This window comes from Phaseolus vulgaris, chromosome 2 (genome assembly GCF_051622355.1).
Source record: "Phaseolus vulgaris cultivar YP4 chromosome 2, ASM5162235v1, whole genome shotgun sequence".
NCBI classification, from domain to species: domain Eukaryota; kingdom Viridiplantae; phylum Streptophyta; class Magnoliopsida; order Fabales; family Fabaceae; genus Phaseolus; species Phaseolus vulgaris.
The window spans coordinates 47,376,581-47,398,058 of NC_143499.1; the positions used below are offsets into that span (position 1 = coordinate 47,376,581).

Sequence of the window (21,478 nt, forward strand, 5' to 3'; positions counted from 1 at the left end):
ACACCTGTAAGTTTTCTGCTCCTTAAATAGACCCCGAATGAGACAAGTTTCTCCACAATTTAATACCAGATAAATTCAACAATTTTTTTTTACATTTTTAATATTATATTAAAATATATATTTAAAAACTTTATTCTTTTAATATTTTCTTAATATAATATAAGAGTTATTTTAAATTTATTTTAATACAAAATTATTAAATTTATTAGATTATTTGTTATTAAATGGTTATCATATCACTTAAAAATATATAATTTTATGCATAAATTAGTAATTTTTGTTAAAAAATTTATCTGTCGATTTTGATTTTATAAGATTCAATTAAATTTAAAATTTACTTTTCAATAAATTAATTTAATTTTATAAAATTAACTTATAAAATTTATAGAACTAGTGACTGTTTTGCCTTTGCCTTCTTACCCATGTGAAATATATGGAACAAGGTTTTGTTTCAAAATAGACTATGATGAAAATACAAAAATATTAGTATACATGTAATGTAATGAATAAAAGAAATATAAATGTAATATTTTTAAACAATTAATGAGACAAAAAAGCATCTATCTTAGCATGGGCAAATATCTAACATTTCTTTAAAATGCGTAAGCATCTAGCTTGCCTCTACATAGCTACGGGTATTATTGTACTTATTTTTTATCAATTAAGAAGAATAAAAGTATAAATAAAAAAATAAAAAGTGTTTGTAAAGTCACAAAATTCTAGAAGTGACTGATATATTTTACGCATATAAATAATATACTAATTCTGTTGTATATTATAATATACAATATTATATTATTAATATTAAAATGGATATTACAGTGAACTTTACATTGTTTGGTTATATAATACCTTTCCTTCTTTACATCAAACATTATACAGAATAAAAAAATATTCTTTATTGCAAACATATTTTGTTATTTTTGCTGTGGTTCCTTAGATATCAATGGCACCCAGAGTCTTCTAAGTTGACGCTTTTAACATGATCACTACTCAGCCATCGCTACAGTGATAAAAGAAGGGACAAGAAATTCTTCTGTCATAACTCTAAAATAAACAAATATCATTAAATAAAAACAAAGTAATTTACTAAAGTACTAAATGCATTAATCTTTGAATGAAATACGATCATTTGGAATATGTTTTTAATACTTTTTTAAAAAAATTATTCAGTGAAATATATTGGCTTTATTCAATATAAGTAGGAGTACGTTTTTAATAATTCCACACTTTATTTTATAAAATAGTAATACGCTAAAAGTGGTAAATAGTAAAATGTTAATATTTATTTTGACGAAAATTTCATTCCCACGTATATGTATATATGATGATGTATTGTAAAATATTCAGAGATTTGAGAATAGAGGAAAAAATTTAATTTGTACTAAAAAAAAATCATTAAATATCAAATAGAAATCAATATTTAGATACCAAAATTAGTTATATAGTCTCTAAAATATCTCTAATTTAGTCACTATAACAATTAATTATTTTTTTTCTCTAAAATTGATTTCTATTTCATGATTTTAATGATAGTATCGTAGTGTTTAATTATATTAAATTTATCTAAACAATATTTTATAAACAATTATCTTTTTTAAGAACTCGAAATATGATTAAAAGAGAGTTATTACAAATAAAAACACTTTAAAGTTTATTAAATAAGATAAAATTAATTCATCACTTTTTTTTCTTTCATTTATTTCAAGTGTGTAAAATATTTTAAAATTAAGTAACATTAAGGATACGCTTGAAAAATTAAGATGGTAAAATAACATTATGCTAAACTTCTAAATGGATAAATAAATAAAAACAAAAAATAATTTTAAACGTGGACAGATAAGAAAAATAACCAGGAGTATTTATTATTAATTTAACACTAAACAACTCTTTATATATAATAGAAAAATTTATTAACTAATTTTGTAAATTTTAGGACCAATATTGAGTAAGATGATATGGTCATGTTGAAAAAAGACACATGTTTTTTTTTTATAAAATAAGAACTAAACATTATTATTAGTTGTATACCCTCACTAATTATATTTAATAAAATTTGTCTCTTTCTCTTTTCATCGTTATCACATTAATGTAAAATCCTTAATTTTTTTTACTATTTTTTTGTTGATGAATAATCAAAATACTTAGTCCTCTGTGATACCTAGGTTCACCACTATATTTGATAATTCCACAACCTTCAACTCATTTGGTGAATAAACTGTTGGACAATGAAATTTGCCAACTATTTGAGCTTAATTGCAATAATTAAACAGGAAAAAGTATGAATAATTTTGGAGATTGGTTAAGAAGACAATCGGAAATAGAAAGATACCTAATATAAAGTTTTATTTATGAAACAGAGAGACCCATTTGAAATAATTTGGAAATAACTTGTTTTCTTTTTTGCAATTTTTCACTAATGTATGTAAATCTCCGGGGTTAATTTTTAAACCTCATCAATTTGTAATTAGAGAGTGGTAATTAAGTAAAGTTCTTAAATAGATAGAAACAATTCAAACCTTTATAGAACATATTTTACTTCCTTTGTAATCAATCAATGATAGTGTTAAATTCGACAAAAAAGAGAAAAATATATTGGAACACCACAGAAAAGAAGAAAAAGTACAGGCCATATAATTAATTAAGAAGGAGAAATAGTAAGTTATAAGCATTAAAGTACCAAAAACCAACTTTAGATAAAGTCAAATAGCCATCACCAAATTCTTCATCACTATTAGTTGATTTTAGTTTCTAAAAAGTAACTAATTACTCAGTTGACTAATTAACTCAACTAAAATTAATTAATACAGCATTCACTCTATTCTTTTAATGGTTAAGTTTAATTTGTATAACTTGGATTTTCTATTATATTTAATTATTTATTACCATGATTAGTCTGTCACTGTACCAGTTTAAATTAAATATATTGCAAATTTTTAGCATATTAAAACTCGTTGATTTTGTAAATTGAGTTCTCAAGCATATATAAATGCATATATATGGTTATTATTATTTAAACATAGTATTAGACATTTATCACTGTTTCGATATGTTAACATAGTCTCAAATAGTTCGGAGTTGAGATTAATGTCAGTTTATATATTTTTTCTTCCTCCAATCCACCGAGACGTATTTTAAGAACAAAATCGTGATGAAGTATCAACTTCCAAAACGGACAATACCTCAAATAACACTCAACTGAGCAGACAATACCTCAAATGCCCTCAACTGAACAAACAATACCTCAAATGCACTGATTGACCTAGCGATAGTATCTTTCGAACTTGAGTGTAGAACCACAACAAAATTAGTTAGTTTGAAGAAGTGATATAGTTTTATTTTGGATACCTGAAAGTGAAAGCAACACCAGAGATTATGAAGAGCTGAATTTGATAGGTTCCACTAAGTGAATGCATTCATAGAGATAGATGTGTTTTTGCCTATAAAATAAAAGGGGAGGTGTGTGCGCCATGGCATTCATGCATAAGCTTGTGTTTGTGTTGATATAGTATCTGAAACTGACGTCTAATTCCACCTCTGCAAGTAGAAAATTCTCTTTCAACAATTCCACCTACAAACAGAAATTCCTTAGCCTCCACTAACCAAAGCATCGATTCTTCGAACCTTCTTGTCTACGAGGGTAGAGGGGATGAAAAAATTACTCTATTTTTAATTCTTTGATACACACAAAATTAAAACTGGAAGAAGACAAAAAGAGAATGAAGTCTATTCATCTCACTTTTTTTCTTCAAATTTACTGGATTTAAAGTAATTAAACGTTCTATATCGGTGAATTTTGTTAACAAGCGTCCAAATTAGACTTGAACTCTAAATGTCTTGTGCGTGTTCTTTCTACTCTCATTTTTGTTATGAACCTTGGTTATTTCCCACCACTTTCTCTTGTAGTGTTGTTTTTTTGACAATGATGGTTGCATGTTGTTTCACCATTAATTTTTTTCCTTTAGATAATGTACATACCTTGGTTGGGTATTAATGCTTTTCCCAATGGAAGAAGGCCATGGATCCGAGTACAAGCTATTTGGGAGTAAGTGTCTTAACCTATAACCTAATCTATATACTTCTTTAACTTTTGGTTTGGTTGAATGGACCACGCTATGAACTTTTTTTTGTTACAAATACTTTCTTTTGAATCATATCTTTTCTACTTGATTTTCTTTTTCAAGAAATTTCCTCGATCTTTTGAATATATGTTTCGGTATCTAATTTAGTCAATATAATAAAAATATATATATTTTGAAATTAGTTAAAATTTATTAATATTTTAAAAATAAGAGTAATATGAAAGTTAAGTTACAATTATTTTGCTTTCTCACCCCGTATTTCTAACTGTATAGAAGTTATGAATGTAATAGGATGTTGTGTTCTGATAATAGTGCTTAACCCATATAAAATTAGTGGTTTTTTTTTACTCTTTAAATAAATTATCACCACAAATAATATAGAAAAGTATTTTTTTTATTAAATTGTGCTGAAACAGACACCTATCCTTACATAACACACCTACCAGCCCAATTTGACAGCCAATGAAACACACTATGACAGAACTACACTTTGATAGAGCAATTGAAATAGGTAGAATGACTTGTAATACATTTACAATATAGTTGTAACATTATAAAAAAAGTGCATTATCTTCTTTACTCATTATAAAAAAGTGCATTGCCTTCTTTTTTTCAAAATGCAAAGGTGTCTAGAATGGGAATATTTGCACAATTTTATTGAATAATGTTATGTTAAATGCTTCTTCTTTGGATATGCAAACTGAATTATGCTTGAATTGTGAAATGTAAATATGTATTTAAGTGTCATTCATAAATATTTTTAGGAGTTTTTATGTAAGTGAATCATTTAAATGTGATAAAAATAAACGAATCATATTTGTTATTAAATGGGATGATGGATGGAGTTTATTATTTTTATTTCCTTGTGTTACCTATTTTATTTTATTTTATTTATTATGCTGTGTCATTTGGGTTAGGATGATCTTATTATGATCCAGAAGGTTCTCTTAATACCCAGTCCTGTAAACATCATTTTAATGTGTTTAGTCACCATCAATTTTGCTATCAAATACATTTTCAGATTAATTTTAACATTATGTTTCGAAAGTGAGTTATTTCAAAATTAAAATTTATTAAAATAAATTGTAGATCTTTCTCCAAGTTTTCTATTGACTTGCAGCTCAAACAAATAATATAAGTACAATTCTAGATATATGAAAAACTTTTATGATATTCACATCAAATTTGACTTTATATCTCTTCTTAATCAAATGATGATTGATATTAAGTAATTTATATTTTTAATATTATTATTATAAGGTTATAAAGTGAACTTTAAGTTTAATTCAATCGTAATTTATATGTTGAAGTTTACACTCATTTATATATTATAAAATATTTTTATTTTCAGTCGATATGAGATATTAATACTCTTCACATCAAGATTTTCTATATATTTATGCATTATGTGATATGACCTAATAATAAATTCAATAATTCTCTCTATGCTAAAATCTAGTTGATTTTAATATTAACTTAAAACTAACTCAATTTTACAAAAATACTCATAAATTATAACATCAAATATTATTATCTGACAAAATTGTTTTAAAACACACTCTGGATGCTTCTAAAAAGAGAATGGACAACTAATGTTGACATCAACAAGAATCTTAAACAATATTTTGATATGAAAATCAAAAGAACAATATAAATCAAATCAAAATTGAAGTCTCTCCTAACTATAAGGAAAGCAGCTGAAAAGGTGAATGTACTAACAAAATGGATGCATGAATGAATGACATTTGTGCTTATTCCCTTAAATTATTGCATCCGATTATGAAGGATTAGTATGAATAATAAGATAATTTTATTGTAAAAGAGGAAAAATAGAGGATGATTACATAGGTTAGTGAGAAAGATGTGAAAATGCAGAATCTATCTATTAGGCACATTGGGTGTCCCATCTAATTTATTTGATTTTGATTTTGATTTGGCTTTATTAGGTATTCTTTATCCAAACAAATAAAACCTAACTCTGTTATTAGGTATTCTCATATACACACACTCACATTCTCATTCCCATCAACAAAAATAGATGCGTTAATTCTTAATTCTATGCATAAAATCTAAAAGTGGGTTAAGAGTATATTCCAAAATAAATTACTATTTTCGTTACAATTCATTATAAAAACTAGTCAGTTTTTTTTTACAAAGACATATTTCAACGTTCAATTGTAGATGTTGCAAAATTCATTCAATTGTTTAAATACTTATATAGTGAAAAATGAATTTTATATATTAAATAAAAATATTCCTTTATATATTATATACAACAAGTAATGGTAAAAAAATCTTGATACTATCAATGCATAATAATTAGAGAGTTTAGTTTTCTGTAAATGAAAACATCTGTCTTCTATCAATCTATAGAAAATCAATCTGCCTAAGAAATAAAATAATTATCATAATAATTAATAAAATTATTGTTATCGTTAGATATTTGTTAGGTTGCATGTTTTGTCATTATATAACAACATTCAAAAATTTATCCAGTTATTATATTTTATATAATTTCTTATAATACTATAAAAAAATTATTAAATAATATAGTGATTAAATTAGAGAACATTTTATAGATTAAAAAAATTATTAATTTTTTTATTAATAAATAATTTCTAAATTTGTATTAATTAGTTAAAAAAAAAAATTCTACCAAATTTAATTAAAAAATAATCTAGAAATCAATAATATTTTTTATATCTAAAATAATTTATAATTTAGTCAATATAACAACTAATTAATTTTTATCTTTAAAATAAGTTTTTATTTAATAATTTTTTTCAGTTTAATTATTAAAATATTATATATATATATATATATATTTTGTAGGATATTTTTTATTTGCCTTACAATTAGATGCATAGCATATGAATGCTTTTTTTTCTGTCTTTATATTCAGAGTGCCTTTATTTTTAGCCTGAGAGCTTATTAATTAATTTATTATATTAAAAGTATTGGGTAAATTAATGTTAAATTACTAATTGATAGATGTAAAATAAATAATATAAAAGTTATGTGTTAATTAAATGTAATTTTTCTTTATTTTTAGAAATTTTAAATTTTTATTTTTTAGTTTAAAGTTTTGCTTTGTTGAATTTATTTTTCATAATTTTTATTATGTTTAATTTTCAAACACAATCGCGTATGAAAGATTAATTATTTTAATTTATAATGTTAATTTTTTAAAATTTAAAATACATAAAAATATTTAAAATAATATAACAAATATTAAAATAATACAATGATTGTTTCTATAAAATTAAAATCCATAGCAATAGGCAAAAATAAAATATTAATAAAAGGAAAAAAATACGAGTAATTAATTTAAATGAATTTAAAAAGTTGATGAGAACAAAAATTAAAACTGTATCATTAAAAAATAGAAAATGTGTATCCATTTTCAGAATTGATAAATTAAAAATTATTATTCTTAAGATAACATGCTTTAATTTAATACAAGTAATTTATCTCTAGAATACTGGTGTAAGAATATATTGAGTTTTACTTTAATTTAGAGATAAAATAAGTTAAAAAGTATTATACTAACCCAATAACGATATGGTGACAGACAAATAAAAGGGAGATAATGTTAGGTGAGATTGTCGGAGAAAAATAATTAAGGAAAAATTAGTGATTGCGATTTAACATGGACGAAAAATAAAAAATAAAATAAGCATTCGAGTTACTTTTCTAATTATTTATAATATTTTAAAAAAAGGCACATTTTATGTGCTTAATGCATGCACACAAAAATACAAGAGAAAATAATTAATATTGCGTAACTCAATCTTAAAAATGTTTTTATTTTTTTTATTGATGTGGAATTTTAACATATTTTCTAATATTATGTAAGACTATATATTTGTATCCGATAGCTATATAATAATAAATATGTTGATAAATTCAACAAATTTTTATTAAAATAGAGTTTATATGATTTTGATTATGACTTTTAAATCATCTCTGACTTTAAATTTAATTTAATTTTGTAAAACTGAATTATAAAATAATATTTATAATTATTTATATATTATAATAAAATATTATTAAAAGATAAAAGAAGACAAAATGAAATTGAATTTTTATCTAAGCATATATTATTTGAAGTTTGAAGTTCCGTAGTCCTTGAGAAAAGTTAACGTAGTAGTAACAACACAACAAAGCATATATAAGAATGTAAGAATATAATCTAACCCTTTATTTGTCAGAATAAAATAGAAAATTATAGGCACCACCAAGATTAATTATAATTTCATTACTTAATAATTGTGGCAGATTTTATTCCATTATATTTAATCATTTTACATATTTTATTCTCCATTTTTGTGTACAGCGACTGCCCCTTCGAATATTCTTCCATGAATTTCACTCTTTTTTTTTCTTTGACTTTGTGCTAAGTAAATAATTAACATGACCCCATAATTAACTCTTCTTAAGAAGTATTCAATTAATTAAAAAGAGAGAATAGTAGTCAAAACCAAAAATATGAATGTGATTCAATCTTGAAGGTGTGATTTAATTGTGTTTCTTTCTTAGTTTGTGTTTATTTATTGTTATGACTAATGATTTGTGGATGTTTCGTAATAAATAAAATATTTGTCTTAATTATTATGAATAAATTAGGTTTATGATTTCTTATATTTTTTGTAAAGAGGATGTGTGTGCTGATAAGTTTGATAATTTATAATTTATTTTTTTCATGTGATGACAAATGATTGATGTTACTTGATATGTAAAGTTACTTAATATGTCAAACTAACTGAAATATCAAGTTGAATAATGATGTTTAACATGAAATTTTTTATAAAAGAAGAAGAAGAAGCATAAATACAAATTTTAGGAGATGAAATGTGATTTGGATACATGACATGATTATACCATAAGAAGATAAAAGGAAGAAAAAAATTAAAATATTTATTGCATCACATATATATAAATATTTTTCTTTCTTTTTATCAAAAGTTTTAGATTTTGTTAACACTAGGATTTAAGATTGGTATTAACAAAACTATTTCTCTTATAATGTATTCAAAATCGTCCAGGATTTGCCGCCACAGTGTAATTTAACGGCCAAAAAAACATTAATAATTTGTGATAAGATCGTAATGTTTTATAATATCTATACAATTTTTTTCTTGAAAAAGTCTTAATTTTAATTCACGTTTTAATCCTAGCTTTATTGTAATTGTAAAATGAAAAACATAGCAATATTAAATAAGTTTTTTAAGCCCAACTAGCTTCGTAATGTACAATTTTTTAAATAATACCCAACATTTGGGAGAAAAAAAATGACGAACTGAGTTTCATTAATTAATTAGTAATATTTATAAGTATCCTCATTGATGATTAATATTAATATTGTACTCTATGTATGTACGTATTTTATTTTGTATAAAACAAGTTGGAAGTGTAATTCATCTTTTTCATTAATCAATGGCATCGTGGTCTAACATGTTCACCACTCCTTGGTTCAATACTATAATATATGTCAATTGTTTTCTTCATGCAATGTTTTTGAACTTGTACCATGTTTTATGTAAAATGATAATTTTTGTTTTGTTTTTTAAATAAGAGAAATGTACAAATCAAAATACATTATGTATTTTATATTTCTAAATACATTAATGGTTTTAGATTCTGGAATCCCTCTTTCAAAATATATTTTTATAATTCCTTTTTTGAAATATATTTTTATAATTCCTTTTTTGAAATATATTTTTATAATTCCTTTTTTGAAATATATATATACGTCTCCAAATGAAATGTATTTTTTTATTTTAATATTTTTTTTTTAGAATGAGATTCTGGTTTTCTAATTATATTTCATAATAAATGGATTTTATTTTCCAGAATATACTTTTAATTCTGAAATGAAGAGAAAAATTTTAAAATTTAAAAGTTAATTGAGTGCAAGTAAAAATCATTGGGTACAATAAGTAATTGAATTAATCCATCTCAAAACATTTCGAGGTGTCCAAATACGAAAGTATAAACAGAATTCAATAGGATGAGGAGGCCTAATAAAATATTTGTTACATCATGAATACTATTTGATAGAGCAATGATGCCAACCCTTTTGAGGCAAAAATCTTGAGTAGAGAGAATTGCTTCAGATCTCATCTAACTTGTCTCTCTATTCTTCTTAAGATAACTTAGTAAATTTTTCAACTCAGAAGACATTTTCTACCTTAAATTTAAGATATTATTTCCTTAAAAAAAAGGGTAAAATAAAAGAGATCTTTCCCTCAATTGCTTATTAGGTAAACAGTGCAAACACAGTAATTATTGGTTAAAATGATAAAAGCTAAAGTCTTAGCTGCCTTTTGAATTTTAATTTAGCAGCCAATCCATTTTATATTTTTTAAATCATCCATTACAAAGCTAAAGAAAGTAGAGAAGTGTGCCCGAATTTGTTTCTTCAAATACAATTGATCCAAGACAAGTGTATTCCGGAGTCAAAATTGTTATGATAGACTAGTTTTTTTTCTTAAAATTTTATATTTCTGTGATTTATTTTGAGTTTAATTTTGATATATGTAAATATTTTAGAGCATCCACCTATAAAATTTACTCTAAATAGGTATATTAATTTATTTATTTTTATGAAAACCAATGTATTTCATTCATATAGCAATTTAGGATTTTGCGGAAAATTTTATAGTACGGGGTATATTTTATTTTAAATCTTGATATTGGTATGCATCATTCATAATCAAATACAATCACTAATCCGTTGGGCTCCTTGATAGTATAGAACTCCAACATACCTTAAATTTGTCTTTCAAATTTTCAGTGAATTAATTGTAAAAGTTAAACTGCCTACAATATATCGACATGTAAGGGATGGAAAAATTATTAACGTGATAATGTAATAAATAAGTATAATCTAAGACAGATTTTGATGGAAGAAAATAATTTTATTTTAAAATAATTTGTTTAACTCAAATAGTTAGAGGGGAAAAAAAGGATTTGAACTTCTTATCTCTCGTGTTTTTGTTCTTCAACATTATAAGAAACTGAGTTTGAAAAACTTTTGATATGATTAGACTGAATTATCCTTGAGTAAAACATCTTTTTATCTTTCCCTCCCTACATCTGTGAACAGTGCATGGTATCTTTTTTTTCCTTGCTCAGGAGAGAAATAAATGTTTGGTGGATGTTAAATAAAGCAGTCAAAGTAAAAAAAGAATCAAATTAAATAGAGAAAGGAAAAATACCTTCCTCTTTCGATCATTTTTATTGACACTTGACTTTTCTTGGCAAACTGATACTGTTCATAGGATCCCCATACATCCAAACTCAACCAAAAAAAAGTGTAATGACGCAACAAGAATCTAAAGAACCAGATCCAAATCACGGTTCATTTAAGTGGTCTTTCACATGTTGATGTAGTTCATAATCACCATAAATATAGCACGAGAATTTCGCCATGCCCATACTCCTAGATCAGGCACCGACATTGGCGTAACTCGGAAACAAAGAAGAAAGAGAAACAATTTTTCTAGTCCGCTTGCACAAAAAGATAAATAAAACACAATGGCATAAAAAAATATTCACTCGAATAAAAATTTGCTTTCAACATTTTCCGGAAACGGATGGAATTTGGTGGTACAACTAAAAAGATCACAACACAATTGATAGAGCAATTAACCAAAAGAAACAAATGCATGAACAAATATCAAGAAAGGGGAAGCTCCCTCCCAAATTACATATTCAACCCTATACAAGATATCCTATGTTACAGAATGTGCATTCAATATATATAATATTTGAGTAAAAATATGGTTAAATTCTAAACCCCAAACCAGGCCACCTCTTTGTTCCCTCCTTCTTGGTCCTCTTTGAACCAGGATCAATAAGGTTTTCCAGAGATTTTGCTTTTCTGTCCCGTGTCTTGCCTGCTTCTTTCAGAAGCTCAGCCAGACGACGCTTCTCATCTTCAAAATCAGGATTTGCTATTCCAAGCTTTTCCTCCCTCAACTTCAGGACATATTCTAAGATCTCAATCGCATCTCCCACTCTGAACAATGCAATGAAAATAGAATCTTACTTTAAACATAGAAGTGTTACAGCATTGTACAACATAAATAGACATTTGATTAGGTTATATACAGGAAGGCCTTGATTAGTTTATATACAGGAAGGAGCTGGAAAATACATATTGGGTTAGACAAACTATAAGATCAATGCTCTGGGGTGGCCAACCATCCAGTAGCATAGGTTATGGTGGAGGATTTATAGTAAAATTAAATTCAATACAGCTTTCAATCATGCAGTCCAACATATAACCACGGTAATAACTATACTAAGGTGGTCACTGTTAATCTTTAAGTAGAATCTTCTATTTTATGGCTGCTTCGTAAGAAACAAATACTATGAATGGAATCAGGGTACAAAGCAAAATAGGTACTAAATACGAGCCAAAAGTAAACAAGGATGATGAGAAAAGAATTTTACCTTCCCATAGCATCATATGTAGCTGCAAGATTGCTGTACACTCCAAGAGTATCTTGATGACAGGGGCCACACTCCTGTTCAAGAATTCCCCTAGCTTCTTCAAACAATTCAGCAGCCTCATCTATCTTGAACAGTTGAACACACGCCAACCCCATCTGGTTCAGAACAACTCCAAAGAAGGCACTCTTCCGCTCCCCACTGGCCCTGAGTTTAGCAACAGCACTCTCAAATGAGTTCCTTGAGTCTTCATACCTGCCAATCATGTAATACATCACTCCCATACGTGCCTCAATCCCTGCAATAGTGCTCTGCTGCCCTGGCTTATCATCCAACAACTTCATCGCCCGGCTTAACAGCTTCAGTGCCTCCTCTGGCTCATCCACAGATTCAAAAACTGCCGAAACCTCTGTCAAGCCACCAGCAATCTCCTCTGCAGTGGTACCTGGCACCGGCTTTGAGTAAATCCTGAGTGCATTCTCACAGTACGATTTCGACTCACGAAGCTTCCCAGTCCGGTGGTACAAATCAGCCAGACGCACAAAAACAGACGCAACAGAAGGGTGGTTCTCACCCTTGGCAGACTTAAACACAGTAAGTGCCTTCTGATACGAGAAAATGGCCTCATCAAAACGACAAAGTGACATGTAAATGTTCCCAATGCTAACATCAATCGACGCAACCTCACTATCCTGACCATTTGCAATCATAGCCATGCTAGCAAGCACAAGATGCTCCAATGCCGATTCATAATCTCCCTTCGCCTCGCAAATCAGAGCCATAAGCCTCCTATCGGCAGCTTCCTCAAGTGAAGCCGGTTCACTATGCACGCGATGAATCTCCAGAGTTCTCTTACACAGCTCATCCGCTTTGTCAAACTGCATCGCTTGCACATTCGCCTCCGCCAAGTATCTACCACGCACAACACCAACTCAAAAAAGAGTGGTTTTATTCACACAACAATTTAACAACACGACTTGTTTTTTCTCTACCTTCCTTCTTAACCTTATTAATTCCACACATACGTTTCTCTCTTTCTTGTTCAAAACCACCAATAAAACTTCTCATTCAAAAACACAATTATCCAACTACAATCAAGAAAAAATATAGACCCTAGTTTTATAGATGTTCTTATTTTTATCATTAAACAGAAATAGAATTTCGCTTCAGAAATCTGAATATCATTTTCATAATTTTTCACTATCAGGATTATAATTTCGCCTCATTAATTCGCATAGACAGTTAATGAATTGTTTTATTATTAAGAAAAACACCGAGACGAATCTCCAATAATTCTGAATCCCTGCATCTAGGTATTGCATCAAACAACGATAGATCGATACCGTACCGGCAAGTTTCACCGACGCGGGGATCAGTTTCGCCCAGGGCTTGGATCTGGATCTGGAGCCCCTGGTCGTAGCAGGAGATGGATCGGTCGACCTGGCCGAGCATGGAGAAGGTGTCGCCGAGCTGCATATACCCGGAGAAGGCAGCCAGGGCGTGATCAGCGCCGCGCGCGACGTCGGGGACCTGTATGGCGCGTTCGAGGACAGGAACGGCTTCCTCGAAGCGGGCGAGGCTGCAGTAGATGGCAGCGAGGACATGGAGGCTCATTGCGAGGTCGAGGCTGGGCTCGCCCTCGACGGCGCAGCGCTCGAAGGACTTGGAGGCCCGCACCGCGAAGTCGAGGGCCTTGGCGGGCCCGTCACCGGAGGCGATGGTGTCGCGTGCCAGTTTAAGTAGGAATGGGCCGAGATCGGGGTTGTCGAGAGAGGCATCGGAGAGAATCGGATTGGTAGGGGTTTCGGGAGTTTTCTTCTTGGAGGAACGAGAAGGTGATGGAGATGGTGGTTTTTTGGGAAGTGGAGACGGCGTTTTGTTGTTAGCGTTGTTCGCTTCGGATCTCTGCGTCGGAGTGTTTGGTACGGATATTCGGAGCGGTTGAGCTTCCGGTGGGGTTTTAACGGAAACAAGACCCGGCATGGTGGTGGAATTAGGATTCAGAGAGAGAGAGAAAGAGAGAGAGAAAGAGAGAGAGAGAATTGTTGAGTGTTTGGGTGGTGCGAGTGTGAAATTTGTATGGATTGGGCGAAGGATAAGAACTTGGCACCACTCTCAACAAGAATTGGGGAGAAGAAGCGTTGTTTGGGGTTGTGCAGATCAAATGTCTCTTCTATCTTCTGTTTTTCAAACTGTGTCTGTGTGTGAGCTGTGACAGAGGTTTCATTCTTTTCACTTTCACTTCTTTCTTCTTCTTCTTCTCCGTCTTTCTCACGGGTCACTTTGGTAATTCCATAACTCACCCTTCACCCAACGCACATCTTCTCAGATTATTAATTGTTAATTATTAATATTAATTACAGTAATCAATTGCTCACCACCGCATATTAAATTATATTACTTCAAAACTCTTTTGGAACGGGTCTAAAACAAGGTTACTTTTCTTTTCTTTTACTTAAATAATTTTTTTCTTATTTTTCTTGTTGATTTACTCTTCATCTTAGTGAACTTTGAATTTAAATGGTATCGGTAAAAATACTCTAAAGTTTAAGTATGATTTTGGTACTCGACACTAGGTATAATTAGTATTAGATGATGACATGTCTAATTCTTGAAATTTATGTCTATTTATATGATTATCATAGACTTTTAATTATTTGACCGGATTAAGAATTTGAATCGTGATTAAAAGTGTATTTTATATTTAGACGTGATGATTTTAATCATATCAATCGATATTAACTAGATACTTGAACCTCCGGTGTCATACAGATCCTAACCGGTAAAAAAACAAATTAAACTTTTAAATTAATAATTTCTTTTAAAATGTATATGGTGTGGAGGGTTGAGTAAAGTACTATGGATGTTAATTTTTTTTTGTAAACAACTTATTATATCCCTTGCTTAATTTGATTCTATAACTAATTTTTAATTAAAAAATTAGAAAACATTATGTCTAACTAAAATTTATATTAGAATTTACTCTAAATACTGGTTTAATATTTGGTCCCACGTAAACGTTATTATTCTGCATCCGTATTATTGGTCAAACAGAAAATTTTCATTTATTTTTTCCTTTTTTTGTCTTTCCTCTCATTTTCACATTTTCTAAATATGGTCCTGAAAATTATTATTCCTAAAAGTGTAACTGTACACATATCAGTTATGTCAAATATTAAATACGATGGTTTATTTGGTCGTAAAAACAACCGCGATGAAAAAGAAATACAAGTGGGGGAAATTTGAGAGTATGGGCACGAAATTTTTAACTTTTTTTAGTTATTTTTAGTACTGAATAATTTTATGTACCATAAAAGATAAAAATAATAATAGAATTCTGGTGTTTTGGTTGAATTAACTATTGAAGTCTTACTAAATACATATAGCATATTTTTTTTCCTTTATATTTTTTTCTAAGCTTTATCAATTATTAAGGGATATGTAGCCTAATATAATTGATAAATAACTTTATTATTAAGTATGTAATTTATCAATTTTTCGATCTCAGGTTTGTATAGATGAAAAAAATACAGATACTACGATATTTTTTTTGTAAATATTATTTATATATATAACTTACAGATATACATCCGTAAAAAATCTTAAAATTATTCAACATTTATTTTTGTCTATTTAAATTATAAATGATGAAATAATTCATTCATTCTTCATTTATTTAGTAATATAAAGCTAAAGTCATTTATGACAAAAATATATAAGGAATGAATTTAATTCGCCTATTTCATACCACTACTTTTTATAATTTAATCTCTTAAATGTACTTTTTCAAAAAGTATTTTAATTTAAAACTTTTTAAAAATATTTTTTAAAATATACTTTTTAACAATATATTATTTTGTGGATGAATGTTCAATCATGAAAAAAAAAAGGCTAATGGGTGGATTCAATGAAAATTTTATTGAAAAAAATCAATTTTTTATAATGAATCAATTTTTTCAATAACTATTTCTCATTTAATTATTTATAAATTAAAATAAAAATGATCTGATTTATTTGGTTTGTCTCCCGTAATTTAGATGGTACATGTTTGATGATGGAATAGTAAATTTTCTGTTTTTCACTCAACAATTTGTAGTATTCATAAAGTAAAAACAAAAACCAACCTTTGTAGCAGTGCAATAATAGAATTTGCAGTGTGCCATAGATGTTCTGACAATTTACATGATGAAGTAGGTGAAACTATTATTTGACCTATTTATTTCTTCCTCTACCTTGTGAAGAAATGTAGGAGAAGTCATAATTTGAATAATGAGTAAATATATAAAGGAAACAAAAAAGGAGATAATAATGTGAAGTTAATTATTGTTAATTAAAATATAATATTAATATTAATAAATAAAGATTTATACTTTTTTGTTATATTTTTTGTCACCCTTTCCTTGTATCTATGTCTTGTTCTGAATGTTGTGGGAAGCATTTCCAATGGAGGAGAATAATGATAAGGAGCATTTGGAAAACTGATAAAGATATTATTCCCAAAGTCAACTGAAGAAGATTAATGATTGGTTAGCATGATTTTAGTTTCTATCATGGATGCTGCCACTGTGTGCCTCCTCCACCTGTTAATATAAAGCTAAACCCAGGGTGGTTAATTATCTGCATATTATTTGTGGTAGTTAGAGATTGGATTTTGTGTAGGAACTTTTACAAAAAGATGGAGCATTTTTTCTTTTTTTTCTCTTAATTAAAATATGGTTGTTATGTAAGAAAGAAGTTGTGTATGGAAAAAAAAATTGCATTAAGATAACATGAAATTAATTATAATATATGAACTTCAGTGTCTTTGTTAATACATTTATAGCCTAATTGACACTCATATGACAATTTTAGCACGATTCTAATATTATTTTAAAAATAAAAAAATAGATTATTTTTTAAAAACTTAAATTTATTATATAAATTTTTAGTATGATTATAAAAATAAGGAACAAATTTTTTTAACTAACCATAAAAAAAATTTAGAAAAAAACACTAAAACATATATAATTATATAGTATATAGATCTGTGTCCCATATATTTTAGAGATTATATGTATTTTTGTGTTTGTATTTATATCGTATTAGTGTTAATGTTTGTGTATGTACTGCATATATTATAATAAATTTTGTTTAATATATTAAAAATAATAAATTTTGTTTAATATATTAAAAAATTGTGTTTTTTCATATGATAAGTAATTTTATTTTGATAAAAAAATAGTATTTTTTTTCTTAAAGAAAATAAAGTAAATTATATCTGTACAATTAACTTTTTTAAATTGATTATACTAAAATTGTATCACCTTCAAATATATTAAAAATATCATATCACATTAATATAACTTTTTCTATTCATAATTTAAAAAAAAATGTTTTGATAAAAAAAATCACTCACTTTCTTAAAAAAAATTATATCAAAATTATACTATTTATTTTTCTAATCTACAATTTTTTTTAAAAAAGCAATTTTATTTTGATAAAAGAAAAATCACCCCACTTTCTAGGAAAAAAAAATTGTGTTCAATTTTTCTGTTTTTCTCCCTTCATAGAGCAAGTAAGATATGTGGCATCTTGAGTTTATATATGGTTAGCACCATTTCTTAATTATTAGTGTGTTTGATCCTTGCACAGAGTAATGAACAGTAGATTAAAAGGCAAAAAAACATCAACAGTTCTTGCTCAACTAATAATATCTTGCAGATGAACTCTTTAGGTTGGAGTGTCAAAGTCAATTAATTAAATATAATATCTGTGAGCATAGCATAGTATTGAAGTAGGTGTTGTTATTGCAAAACATGCTTACTCTTATAGTAAAACTCAATGTCAATTGATTAGTGTAACACCAGTAATCTCATTAACAAAGAAAAAAAATGTAAAGATTGTCATAAAATATATTGATAATGAAAGCAAAATTGAGAGGTAGGGAACGTTGAGGGTCACATCATTGAAACCACTGCACTAGCTATGAAGTAGACTTCCTATCTTTGCCCCAATTCTATACTCATCATCATTGCATTTTTCAAGAAGAGGCAAGTACAAGATTAATTATTAGTTAAGTATTATCTATCTACTAATCTTTTCCATCTTATATAATGTTTTTAATACACTTAATCCAAGATAAACTAATGTTTTAGTGTTTATAATTATATATCTCTTATCCGGTTTAGCGGATAGAAAGATAACAACTTTTCGACTAAAATCACAATGTAACAATCTGATTAATTGGGATAATCTAGTTTTAATAATAAATTGCACCAACGTCATTAAGAAAAAAATCTAATAAAAAATTATAAATAAGACAAAAGTTTTATAATAAAAAATAATAACTTTTCAATTTTTAAACGCATAAACATCTCAGCATTCCAGTTGAATTGAGTGTTTTAAGTATCTTTACAAGTATCTCACTCTTCGAACTCAACAGACAGATAACAGAAGACCTAATAGAAAATTATAAATAAGATAGAAGTTTTATGATAAAAAATAATAACTTTTCAATTTTTAAATGCACAAACATCTCAGCATGCCAGTTGAATTGAGCGTTTTAAGTATCTTTATAGGTATCTCATCCGAACTCGACAAACAAATAACAGAAAAAGATATGACATTTCTAACATTGTGAGAAAAATATATATATAAAAAAAAGTATCATTTACATATAATTTACATAACAAATAACAAATTTTCAACCCAACATATAGGTAATTATTAAGATTTTACAAATAAGAGATATTATATGTTTTCTATAATGACTCTCATCTTTACTAGCCTGTGCTGTGGAATCACCTTTGATCCAGTTAAACACTTATTTATAAAGATTATCATTACACTTTATTACTCTTCACCCTCTTAGTTTTTTCTAAGCCTTTGAATAAAGTATAGTTAAATAGCATTTTTTTCCTCATTAACATATAGAGAACAAGAGTTGGGAGAGAGAAATTATCAATAATAAAGAAAAAACCAATGATTTGAAGTAGTATGCAATTATTTTAAAGATCCCATTAATAATTCATGTTTATCTTTATTTCGTTTTTATATATCATATCTACATTTTGCTTTTCTTTTTATCTCTTTTTCACTATTTGAAGTTTTCAAATCAATATTGTATTTTTTATTGTCTTTGGAATTAACTATTAGTCTCATTCACTCTACGCACCTCACCATCTCTTACATATCACACTGGATCTAAAAGACGAGACGAACATTATAATATTATTTTTTAATCTTTGAAATATGAGTAATTTTATTTGTGATCTCTCAAATTAAAACAAAAACTTTTTAGCCTCTTAAAATTGGAAAAAAAAATAGTTCCTAAATATTAAATAAACTTGAGGAATTAAAATGAGTTTTACAGGAATTATAGTTCAAGATTTGGCGTTTAAAATATAAATTTTAGAATTTAAACTTTAAGATTTAGAACATTATTCTAATCTTTAGAGATTAAAAACATAATTAAATCTTATTTTTGTTATCCTGTATCCAATATTTAATGTAAGAATTAATTTATATAAATGAGTCCAAACAATTAGTATTAAGTAAATAATTTAACCACATTTTACACATGTCATTAATCAAAACACACTACTACTTACCAATTAGAGTCTCACCAGAAAACACAGATTATGTCTGCTACATATAATAGCAGTGTAAGACGCTGTGAAAACCAAACAAGGTATATTCATCAACAACCAACAAAGATTAATTAGACCAGAAATGAAGAAAGAGCATAAAGTTTTAGATACAAATTGAAACAGTTGCTGGTATTTAAAGATATTAGAATATAGATATATTTCAGCACTTGATTTTAACACATTACAGAAATATAAAACTCATATTGCAGAAGGAAATCTTCTGCTATATATATATATATTGCTACATATATTTTCTCATATTAATTTCTTCTGCTTTCAGCAAGAAGAAATGTGAGCTGGCTTGAATTATTGGTTCCATTAAAATATATATATATATATATATAATTAGTATTAAAAGCAACTTAGCATAAGAGGTTAATTAAGTTCAACCGTGAGGCTTGGTTTTGCCTTGATCATTCCGTGGATTAGCACCATATTCTTTGTAGTCGTCAGTGTCAAGGTTCAAAACCTTTCTTCCTTTCATCTGAAAAGAAACCTTCAACAGAAAAGTGTGTTTAATTAATAATTAAAGTAATCACATATTTCCAAATACAGTTGTTTCATGACAGAGACACATATTTATCTGTCTGTCACCATGCATAGCCCTTTCTTTTTTATCTCTCTAATCACTGTCCTTTTGTGTAACTTAAGCACTAATTAAAAAATTATGAAACCTGTCATTATGGATTAATCAACCCTTTTACAAAGTACTTAACTGAGACTCTTGTTTTCTAGCCTCATTACAATAATTGAAAAAACTAAATGCATACTGTGAATACTTTACCTTGTTGGTTGGTGATTTTACTACATCTGCTCTCATGGTCATGCTGTTTACTCTAGCTGCAAAAAAGTTCACAAAAATGAATTTGGTTGGTTATGATTTATGATTTATTGTGGCAGCATATAATATATGTTTGTGCAGAACATGCTTACCTGGATACAGTTCAACAAAGAGCAAAAGGAAGATGATGATAATGGAGAATCTGAGCTTGGGATCCATAAAGTTGGATGCAGAGTTTGAACTTTGAATGATGACAGAAACTGAGAGATTTTTTTCTGTGAGAAAGTGAGAAATGAGAAGAGATGAATGAAGGGTTTTTCTTTTGAAGGGAGAGGGAGGTTAGAATGGGAAAAATGGGGTTGTAAGTTGTAACAAAAGTCAATAAAAGTAATCTCAAGATGCATGTGGATTGTGGCCTGTCATGTGAGCCATTCAACTGTTACAATAGACACAACATATTGCATATTGGCATGTGGGTAAAGTCAACTTTATTTACTGTCTCTTAACTTTATACTTTTATGGAACTCTTT

The 21,478-nt window shown here is 27.6% G+C and overlaps 1 protein-coding gene and 1 long non-coding RNA gene across 2 annotated transcripts; both read right to left on the reverse strand.

Moving 5' to 3' along the window:
- Positions 1–11,627: 11,627 nt before the first annotated feature.
- KLCR1 (Tetratricopeptide repeat (TPR)-like superfamily protein) lies at positions 11,628–14,866 on the reverse strand. The gene is made up of 3 exons (XM_068614947.1): positions 13,888–14,866; positions 12,543–13,451; positions 11,628–12,105 (listed from the first exon to the last, which is right to left on the reverse strand). The coding sequence occupies exons 1-3, from the start codon at positions 14,520–14,522 to the stop codon at positions 11,871–11,873; spliced, it is 1,779 nt and encodes a 592-aa protein (XP_068471048.1). The 5' UTR covers positions 14,523–14,866; the 3' UTR covers positions 11,628–11,870.
- Positions 14,867–20,275: 5,409 nt separating this feature from the next.
- On the reverse strand, positions 20,276–21,280 carry LOC150029203 (uncharacterized). Its single transcript, XR_016518875.1, has 3 exons — positions 21,101–21,280; positions 20,952–21,007; positions 20,276–20,663 (listed from the first exon to the last, which is right to left on the reverse strand). It is a non-coding gene; the product is annotated as an uncharacterized LOC150029203 (long non-coding RNA).
- Between the last annotated feature and the right edge of the window lie 198 nt (positions 21,281–21,478).

Excerpts from the sequence above, each read along its gene's own strand:
- KLCR1 (XM_068614947.1), bottom strand. The coding sequence starts at position 14,522 with ATGCCGGGTCTTGTTTCCGTTAAAACCCCACCGGAAGCTCAACCGCTC. Across the intron at positions 13,452-13,887 it reads CGCGTCGGTGAAACTTGCCG|ATACTTGGCGGAGGCGAATG; the intron begins GTACGGTATCGA and ends TGTGCGTGGTAG. Across the intron at positions 12,106-12,542 it reads ACATATGATGCTATGGGAAG|AGTGGGAGATGCGATTGAGA; the intron begins GTAAAATTCTTT and ends TGCATTGTTCAG.